Source organism: Eschscholzia californica, unplaced genomic scaffold (genome assembly GCF_041429995.1).
Source record: "Eschscholzia californica isolate CP2 unplaced genomic scaffold, dmEscCali1.0.p SCAF_6, whole genome shotgun sequence".
Lineage (NCBI taxonomy): Eukaryota > Viridiplantae > Streptophyta > Magnoliopsida > Ranunculales > Papaveraceae > Eschscholzia > Eschscholzia californica.
In genome coordinates this window covers 15,782,369-15,793,569 of record NW_028238483.1, presented here as the reverse complement: position 1 = coordinate 15,793,569, position 11,201 = coordinate 15,782,369, and the positions used below count along the sequence as shown (strand labels likewise).

Below are 11,201 nucleotides of genomic sequence, written 5' to 3'. Positions count from 1 at the left end.
CAGGAGAAACCAAAATATTTTTATTTGATCCTTTGAGAATAGTCAAACTTAACAGATCCTAAAGGAAGAGGAGAAATTGACGAGTTCACCTTCTTCAATCGAAAAAAAATGACGAGTCGGATGCAAAGAGGAGATCAGTGACCGAGTCAGCTGATCCGTGAGAGATGAGGAACCATGACTCGTGGTGGTGGTGGTTGTGGTGGTGGTGGTGGCGGCGGTTTTAGCAGGTGGAAGGAGCTTGAGAGAGGATTGAAAGTAAGAGATTCCCAATCTATTAAAGAAGAAGTTGAGAAGCCATGGACAACTCTCAGAAAGAAAAAGTCGACTAAGAGGTCTGGACGGCATTAAGGGGTTCTGTTAAAAGGTTGGTGCCATTAGAGATTTTGACGCCTATAGAATTCTTAACTGTTGGGTCGCCTGGTAATAGATCCACCCACTTATAGCATTTCGGGTGGGTTTTTTTAGCCTTTCTCTAGTCGCAATGCGTGGTTATTACAATATGTATGTAAGATAGAGTAATAATATGAGTGAGAGAGAAAAAATATATGACAAAGTTGTACAAAACTTGAATCAATGTATTACTATTTATTCTCAACACTGTATATCCAAGGGTGATAAGATAGGGGTATTTATACCCTTGGTAAAACTTTAAACAACCCACACGTAGGATTTGCATGGATGAGGTGTATTAAGCTCTTGAAAAGCTATTGGAATCGCTTACTTTCCATTAATCCTTACCAAACCTCATCCATACATATAATTAAGTAACTTATATAGTTTAGCTAATATGGTGTGCAACCACACAACAATAGTCCACCTGATTTCATAGCACTCCTCCTTGGATTACCACTACTCGAGATAATTGCCTCATTAAAACCTTGCTAGAAAAACCTAGTGGAACACAAACTGAACAAAGGAAAAAGAGTACAGAGTGTAGGTATCTAGTACTAGCGATGCAGAAATGATAATAGGTTCCCCCTGATGAATATCATATCTTGGATCAATGTAGTCTAATACAATATTAGTCACGGGTCGCATTCCGATGTCTTGTACTAGTTTTCTGAACGTTGTAGTACGTAGAGACTTCGTGAATAAGTCCGCATAATTATCGCATGATTTTATATATTGAAAATCAATTGCACCATTTTTCTGTAAATGGTGTGAGCAAAATAACTTTGGTGCAATGTGTTTTGTTATGTCACCTTTAATATATCCTTCCCTCATTTGAGCAATGAAAGACACATTGTCTTCATATACTAAAGTGGGTAATTTCATGATCGAAAGAAGATCACATGAGATTCTAACGTGACTAGTAATAGATTCTAACAAAACACATTCTCTAGTAGTTTCATGGAGAGCAATAATTTTTGAGTAATTAGAAGATGTAGCTGACGTACTTTGTTTACTCGATCGCCAAGAAAAAGTTGTGCCCCACTGGTAAAAATGTAACCAGGTTGTGAGATCCTTTTAAAGCACAATTTAATTTTTAGTGAATACATCGCACGTGATTTTTCAGTATGGAATCTAAAACCATTAGGAACTTTCATGTAAATATCAGTACCTAGATCGTCATATAGATATGCAGTAACTACATCCATTATATGTATCTCGAGTTCTTTTAGAAACACACCAGACTTATCAGATATTTAAATGTAATTTCATCCATAACAAGATAATATGTTTCTACATAGTCGATTCCAGGTTTCAGAAGGAAACCTTGTGCTACTAGGATTAACATCTTCTTACACATACTCATTTGTAACCAACATGATTAATATCTTTGGGTGTCAAAACTACGAGTCCAAAAACACTTCGTTTATTGAGAAAGTTTAATTCTGCCTGAATTGCTTCTCCCGATTTTGACCGATATGACCTTTGCCGGCATTCCTCTATAAAATGTACGTAGAAGCATATAAATTACTATGCAATATGATGAGTACTAGAGTAAACTAGGGCTGAGCAACGGTCGATTTTTTTCGTTTTTAGCTTGAGCCGAAGTCGAACCAATAAGTGGCGGTTTCACTAAATCGTCGGCCGAAGCCGAGCCAATTACTCGGTCGGCCGACACGGTTCGGCTCGGTTGAGTTCGGTTAATCGGTTTAACCGAACACAATTTCATTCCATAAAAATTAAATTTCTTATTCTTGATTAGGGTTCTTTTAATTTCATTCCCTTTTCAGTTTTTTTATTACACTAATATTAACTTAAGATAATAAAGATAACTCGGAACTTCTTATTAAAGTTTAGTATTTCTTACTCTTTATTTCTATATATACTATTTTAGTATGTTAAATACCTTCGGGTTCGGTCGGTTCGGCTTGGGCGGTTTCTAGAAACCCAAGCCGAAGCTAAACCAAATATATTCAAGTTGTTCGGTTTTTCGGGCGAACCGAGTCGAATAGTGATCTGTTCAGCCCAAAAACCGATCGGTCCGGTTCGACTTGATTTGGTTCGGTCGATTGGTTCGGTTTTTGCACACCCCTAGAGCAAACTACCGGTGTCTTTCCTGTACAATACTTCCAGCTGATGCTCCAGTAACAGAAGAGGAAGTAGAACAAAAAAAAGCGTGCTCCACCCTGAGTAGTTCAAGTAAATAAAACATTGTAAAAATCCAAACACAACTAATAAATAAAGTAAAAGAAACATTGATTCACCAGAGAGGACAAGTTGCTACAATGTTCGAGAGAATTTCACTGAAACCTAGAAAACACAAAAGGAAATAAGAATACGAAATCATTTATCATCGGTGGTCCAGTAATAACATAACAATATCAAGGTACTTCCATACTTGACTGATACTTTGTTAAACGGGGCCGATATTTGTTCACTATCCATTAAGAAATGCCAAGAAACGGACCTGAAATATAAGAAAGTTGGAAGAGGAAACACTTTTCACACGACCAAAACAAAGTATGTACAAATATTCCAATGAGTTTTGTTAGTTTCAAAAGTAAACAAAAAGAATTTTGGCCAGAAAATGAGATGCAGACATTGGTATGTTCACTATAACGGTAAACTGTGATTTGGTTGAAGAATTTGGTTCTTTAAAGGCAATTGAAGACAAAGGAATAAAAATCAAAAACATTTCACCTGAAACAACAAAACCCAGTCAGAAGAAGATAATGGTTTGAAAATTTACTTCCTTATGATGTATAAATAAGAAGGAAGATGAAATCTTTCAAATTTCTGGGCGGGATGCAAAAAATTTTGGCTGAAATTTCTTCCAAATTTGAACGAAATAGAGAAGAAGCGGTTTTGAGAAGGTTTTAGAGAGAGAAACAAAACGAGAAGAGAGAGTTTTTCGGGATTTAGCCTGAAAAAATCTCTAATTAACGTCCAATCTCGGCTGGGAATTAATTGCTCCCTTTCCATCACGCTGACAAGAACTCAGGAAACAAGACAGTTTTCATTGGAGGGGTAAAAGAGGAAGAAAAAAAATGAAAAAGAGAAAACTGTGAGTTGTCCCTGACAAAAGGACTGGAAACGCATTTTGGCCCGAATTTAGACTGCACGCGAATTTCCCCCAAAATTTTAGACCCCTCGCTCATTTCTTGAAAGAGATTTATAGAGAGACAATATGAGAGAGGCACAGTGTTTGTGTGGTTGTCAGCTAGTTGTTTTGGAGGAAAAGGTGTCATATCATGATTAATATGCGTGTGCGATGTGTAAAAAGAGGTTTGGAATGTGTGAATACCGTGGTTAAAACGGGTGTGTATAAATTTTCTCCATTTTTGGGATTAGGAAAAGAGGGATTGGGTTAACCACCCAAAATGAGGGAGGAAATAGGTTTCCCATCCTAGGTAGCCAAAAAATGAAAGGCAGGTCCAAAGAGTCAGGTTGAGAAAAAATGACGAAATGGCCCTTGGAAAACAAAGTATTTACGGTTCATGCCATCGAAAATTACAAAATTGCCATCGAAAATTTCTTGGAAACGATTTTTTTTCTGAAAAAGAATCTGACTACCCGTCCATCAGAATCTGTACTGTTCAGAAATTTACGGAATTGCCACCGAAAAATTCTCGGAAAACGAAATTTTTTTGAAAAATTTTCTGACGCACCGGAAATTTATGTTATTTACTGGAAATTTTCTTCTGTACTAGACACTTTTGTACCGGGAATTTGAAATTTCGTTTGAAAATTTCAAATTTTCAAAAAAATTTTAAAATTTGAATTTTCTTGTGTACGGAAAATTATTTTATTTATTTACTGGGAAGAGATGGTTTGCTGGGCGGGAATTTGAAATTTCGTTTTGAAAATTTGAATTTTCTTGTGTACGGGAAATTATTTTATTTATCGAGAAGAGATGGTTTGCTGGACGGGAATTTGAATTTTCAAAAAAATTTGAGAATTTGAATTTTTTTGTGTACGGGGAATTATTTTATTTACCATCCAGTTTTTTTTGTCAAGAAACGTCAGCATATCCCGTCCAAGGACAAGAGTGGGATAAAAAAAAAATCAGGAAACAATGAGCTGTCCTGACATTTGGACTTGAAACTCATTTTTTGGCAAGGTTGGATTTATTTTGGTTTTACCCCCCAAAAATTGGACCTTTCACTCAAAAATCCATAAGAAAATGTTAAAAGCATACCACTTCTCACCCTTTTTTTTATAAGCACTCACATCAAAGAAAGATTTCTTTGCTCTAATCAATGAGATGTGAGTGGATATCTATCTATCTATTATATTAAAACAGCTCAGTCGGTTATCCAGGAGATAAGTCTGACCGTCTCTTTTATTCTAGAGATTCGATTGGGAACACATCCGACGGTTGTTATAGATCTTTCTTTATGTAAATCAGCTCAAAAGAGAAGGGTAATAGTGTCAAAACAACCCAAATTAAGTTCCTTGATTTTCTCCCACCTCTCGATAACTACCTTATGTCTAAAACTACTAATAAATCTAAAACTTCCCTTATATTCTACAGCAATAAATTATAAATTCCTTGATTTTCTCAATTAATCCAAACTAATTTAAGTAGTTACATTCCCTCTCTCAACGTGGATTCCACATTCAGTTTCAGTCTCATCTTTAAAATTTCATCTCTCTCTATGCAGAGACTCTTTCTAACTCTACAGCAGGCCAACAAATCTAAAAAAAATAGCAACTACTTCATCTTCCATTTTTCTGATTTTATGTAGTTTTATTGTTGACTAACCATCTCCTAATCTCTTCTCTTTCTTCAAAGAATTACGATATTGTAGTTCCAATAGTAGATTTTAATCATTCACGGTTTAATCTTTATGGTTTTTCTAATCCATCTGTTTTCGTTTGTTGTTTAATCTTTATAGACATATTGGAACATACATGTGTAGATGTATGCTCGACACGGGAAGCCAAACCACTTGATCAATCTTGACGGCGTTAGCCAAGAGGGATCTAGCGCGCCCGTAGGGCGCGGTGGGAACCTAGTAAATGAAATATGGTGAGTGCATTCAAGATATCCTAAATCAATTGAGCTATGCTCTTTCAACAAAAAAAAAAAAATTGAGTTATGCTAATTCCGTGACTATAAAAGAACAATCAACTAAGAAATACCAAAAATTTTAGGTGGTCTAAAATTTGATTTCTAACGTAATTTACAAACTTGAAGGTAGCTATGGTCGATCAGCTCCTGAATCAGTACTCGTATATAAACCTGAAATCTAAAGGGTAAAGACTAACTTATTAATTACTCCCCACAAATGGTAAAAAAATGTATTAAGTAGAAACACAAAATTGCAAGGGAGAGTGATAGGGTAATGTTTCTTGTATGCTTGCAAGAAAGGGAACTCCAAAACACCACAAATTTTTCATGGTAGCTGTTCAAAGTCAAGAAGATTTGCAGAGGTAAATTTTAGATGTCATATAACTCATATCTCTTCTTATCTTATCTCTCCCTCCATCTCTTCTTCTTCCCATGTGATCTCATGGACCACTGTATAGATTTTCTTTGTTCCTCTCTCCTACCATCCATATTTGGCTCTTCTACCATTTGAGTTAGATAGTACAAAGTTCCTTTATTTCCTACTGTTCCCCACCTCTTGGTGACCTACCTAGTTGTTCAACAATGGCCCTACATATGTGCTTTTGAATTACAAGAAATTAGGCCTAAATCCAATCTGAGGTTTTTTTTTAGTTAAAAGGACATATTAAGTTTTGTTTGCTTAAAAACTCGTAAATTTGTAACTTGTTTAGTTAAAAATTCATATACTTGTGTTTTGTTTGATATGCACAAACAATGTAAATATATTTTTGTCAGGTATTTGCAAGCAATTGTAAGGTTTCTTTGGTAATTCTTTCGCTAATAGTTATAACATTTTTGCAACTCTCTCGTAATCAATTGTAATCTGTTTGCAATCAATTTCAAATTAAAATTAGAGAGAGGAAGATAGAAAAAATACAGTACAGTTGGTCCTCTCTATTTGTGATAAATGCCTTTTTTTTTTATGAAATAAATGCCTTTTTGTTAACCTAGCTTTATTTACAAGTACTCCAAATTCAAAAGGTAAAGTTTGTCAAGTGACAATAGAAGATCACATGCAGCATAAATTGCATATAAAGACAGAATAATCTGTCTTTTCCAAAATGTCTATCAATTCATAGATAAATAAGAGTAATTTTCACTATAACATCTCTCTTGTCTAAGGTAAAAAAAGAAAATTGCCCCTAATTACTGTTTTTCCAGAGTCCATTCAGTTGAGATACAATAACACAAGAAAATTAAAAAAACTAAAAGGAGTTACTAACAATAAGCTCAATTTTGTATTAGTATTTTACTGAAATGATTTAATGGCTATTGAACAACTAAAATCAACAAGATGGGGAAACAAATGTAATAGTTATAACAATGAAAAAAAATTTAATGGATAACAACAAATTAAGATGTATATCACAATACGAAGATGGAATACGTTTAGTAGAAAACATAAATTTTTATCGGCCTATAGGAGTGAGCAGCTGTCGGTTGCCACCATTTAGAGTCAGGTCGAAACTAAATCAATTAATGGTGGTTTGACTAAATCACTGGTCTAAGCCCAACCGGTCAAACCGTCAACCGACTTCGTTCGACTCGGTTTGTTTGAATACCTGACTAGATTCAATTTAGACGGCAAATCAAACAAAAGTGAAATTAAGAGGAACGGTAGTTGAAAATTAAACTCAAAAAATATAAACTATGTCTATGGTAGATTTGAATCCGTAAAAAAAAAGGCATTTTCTTAGTTCACAATTTATACAATAAGAGAAGAGAGAAGGATATCTTTTTCGGAATATTCTCTCTTCTTGAATCTTGATGGCTTATCTCCAAAAAAAGGTTGAGATTATACTTTTCAAACTCATCTTCAAATTTATATAAAATATCTCTTTTTTTGTTTTCACCAAATCTCTTCCAAACTAAATCTTCTTACTTTTCTTTTCAATTTCAAAACTTGATAGAACTGTTTGTGTCCTGCGAACACAAATTTTTCTTGATGAAATCGGAAACAGATTATACTCTCGGCCCTATTAAGTATGAATTATTAATTTGTAGTATTATATAATATATAAATAGTTCGGTCTATTTGGCTTAGGCGATGGCAAACCAAATATGGATCGATTGATCCGCTTTTAGCTCGACCCGAACCGAACACTGTTTGCTTCGGCTAAAAAATCCATTCGAAACGGTTTGGTTCAGCAATATTCGGTTTGGTCGACCATTGCTCACCCATATTTGATTGAGTGTCATGCTCGAATACTTGAGAAAACAAATTTGAATCTGACTCTTTCCAAGAAACAATATTCATGGATCCATATTAATCTTTATCCAACTAGGTAACAAATTAATTATTTACATCAAGTGGGTCTAAATTCATAAATCTCATGCATGGGAATTCCACTATAAATAGACCACAAACCCCTACTATAAAGCATACCCAAAAAGCTTTCATAGTTGTACTAGTATTGTTGATTCAGCCATGAAAATGTTTCACGCCCTCTTCATCTTTGCTCTCCTCTTCTCCTACTCAAATGCTGCCGATTTCTGTGTCGGTGACCTAAAATCCGCTAATACTCCCGCTGGGTACCCTTGTAAATCACCTACAAAAGTCACTGTAGATGACTTTGTCTTCTCAGGCCTAGACGTCGCGGGAAACACTACAAATCTCATCAAAGCTGCAGTAACTCCGGTATTCGTTGACCAGTTTCCTGGTTTAAATGGATTAGGGTTATCTTTAGCTAGGTTAGATTTAGCCCCAGGTGGTGTTGTTCCATTTCACACTCACCCTGGTGCTTCTGAAGTATTAATACTTACTCAAGGTTCAATTATTGCTGGTTTTGTTTCATCTTTTGCTAATAAAGTTTATTACAAAACACTTCATAAAGGAGATATAATGGTTTTTCCGAAAGGGTTACTTCATTTTCAATTGAATGCCAAAGGACCTTCACCAGCTGTTGCTGTTGTTAGTTTTAGTAGTCCTGAACCTGGTCTTCAAATTCTTGACTTTGCATTGTTTGCTAATGACTTGCCTTCTGAATTAGTTGAGTTAGCTACTTTCCTTGATGATGCTCAAGTTAAGAAGCTTAAGGGTGTTCTTGGTGGTACCGGTTAATTAATCATTCGTGTTTTAATTCATAGAGCTTACTTAATTTGTTTGTCTCTATCATTTAAGTTATTGTTTTGGGTTCGAAGTTATTTCTAATTCTATTTCTTGTTTTTTGAAGTTATGAGTTAAGTAATGTATGATTTTTCTTATCATCATTAATGTAATTTAACTTTGGTGTTATTTTGTTATGTAATCTAAAGCATTGTCATTTGGTACTTTTTTTTTTAGAAAAAAATGAGAAAAAATCTATTCGTGTTGATCTATGTAACAAAACAGAATGATACAATTTTATGTCTCCAGACTAATTAACAACTGAGATTAGAAAATATAACATCGAACAATCACAAACATACTAACAAATTCATTAGTATATCTTTTGAATATCTTTATAATCAACGATTAAGATATGCGAGGCTACTAACTACCCATTCAATGCTTTATCGATTACATTAGCGGGGACTTCGTCCTACCATACAACTTTTTTTTTTTTGGATATCCCATACAACTTGATGAGTTCTGTAATATATGTAAGTTAGTCCAGTTAAAGGACCTTCAATTCGGTCGAATAGAATTGACCCAAGTTTTCATGTCCCACGACATTTTCTTATCCCCAACTCTAAAAGCCTGAAATAATTTCTAAAAGAAAAGTCCTTATGCGGTCACTTATGTTATCTTTTTTTTCTGAAAAAGTCCCAATTCAAACGCTTACAAGAACGACACCATAGCAGTATAGCCCAATTAAATTATGGTCTAAAACCCAATAACATATTTATACCTTAATAACCCGAATTCAATAAATTATGGAGTCCATCTCATATGAGACTTGAACCCGAGACCTCTAGGGGAGTTTATATCGACATTATCCACAACTTGAGCTACCAAATGTTTACTTTTTTCTTCTTAAACTTTACTATCCAAGAATTAGTCCAAATGGTAAGCATGAAAACTTGAGGTCAAGACATATAAGTGATAAGAGATTGGGAGAGACAGAGACTAATTGGGTACGTAGGAATGAGAAACCTTATCCAATCTTCAATCATATTCTAGGGTTGAAATTTCTATTCACGTCAACATTTGCAAGTTGTATATTTGTTTGTCTCCCAACTAGGGGTGTCAACGGGTCGGTTCCGGTTCGGGTATTTAACTATCCAGAACCGGAACCTATAAATCATAACGGTTTCGGTTCTTGACGGTTCCGGTACCGGTACCTCAATCAAAGGATCCAGAACCGGAACCTTTAAAATTCTCGGGTACCCATCGGGTATCGGGTACCCATTGGGTATTCACAAAAGTATATCAAATATTTCTTAAAGTAGAAGAATTTGCATGAATCTAGTGAAAAGAAATATCATAAACGACATAGATCCTTAAATAAGCAAATATCTCGGGTACAATAGTTGATGAGTATAAGAGATTAGAGATTAGGGGAATCAAGAAAGAAGAAATGAACCTTTATGTTATATTAACTCGCTCACTTTTGTGTTTTATAAATTAGTTTTCAACCAAGGAAAAGAGGATTTGAGAAATTTCATAACTTGGTGAGTTGGTAACTTGGTGAGAAAAACCCTGACGTACAAGAATACTATTTAATCTAGGGTATTTTTTCGTATTATCTCGGGTACCCATTACCCGTCGGGTACCCGGCGGATATACCCGATAAGGACCCGCCTCCTAGCCGGGTCCTTTCGGGTATACCCATTTAAGACCCGATTTCCTTAATGGATCTAAAACCTATACCCAGTACCTACCCATTAAGACTCGGGGTCGGTTCGGTTCTCGGGTAAACGGGTACCCATTGCCACCCCTACTCCCAACACATTCAATCACGTTAAAAACATCTATTTGGCTTTTTATTGTTTCACAACTATCAATTATTTTACCTTTATAACAATTTATCAGCTCTGTTTTGTACTTACACTAGGCATGACCCGTGCCTTCGGCACGGACGATTTCTTATATGCGTGGTTCTGTCACACCGTAAGACAACTTGAACATGGAATTGTAGTGCTTTGCATGGTTAAATGTTGAACCACCTTAGCTGTTGTAAAAAAAATTCAATTTTTAAGTAAATGGAAATGATAAAACACGAAACAACAAATGCACCCACTATAAATAGAAATAATTTGACTTTTTCTTTTTATTTATAATCAGTCCATTAACTAAAAACATTAGCATCAATCTTATTAGAATATCATGCAGGTTTACCACAATTATCAATAAACAAATTTTCAGATAAATATAAGACTGAGAAACTCAATGCTTGAATGACGAGAAAATGTCAAATTGAAGATTATGCTTAGAACAAAAATTGAACCTCCCCATTCACCACCAATTCTTCTATTATGGTAGTATTTAGTCTAAACCCAAGCGGCATGCATTTTTTGGAAGTAGTGTCAATGGAAAAAACCGCAAAAACCTCTTAATATAGTGTCGAAGACTCCAAATGTAAGTGTTATTTCAATTTTTTTCAAGCTTCTTGACCTAAAACAAGATAGTGAAACTATGGTCTTACTAGAAAAGAAAAAATTATAGTTTTTAGCCAAAATAAAACCACCTTTGTATTTAAAGAGAAATGCAAGTTTCTTCCATTCTCTTTAAAAAGTTGTCCAAGTTGCTCCTCGGATTAATTTTACACCTTAATTT

The 11,201-nt window shown here is 34.8% G+C and overlaps 1 protein-coding gene across 1 annotated transcript; it reads left to right on the top strand.

Moving 5' to 3' along the window:
* The first annotated feature begins 7,719 nt into the window (after positions 1 to 7,719).
* Positions 7,720 to 8,738, top strand: LOC147531984 (auxin-binding protein ABP19a-like). The gene has a single exon (XM_086646132.1). It carries the CDS (start codon positions 7,932 to 7,934, stop codon positions 8,562 to 8,564), a length of 633 nt encoding a protein of 210 aa, XP_086502258.1. The 5' UTR covers positions 7,720 to 7,931; the 3' UTR covers positions 8,565 to 8,738.
* Positions 8,739 to 11,201: the final 2,463 nt, after the last annotated feature.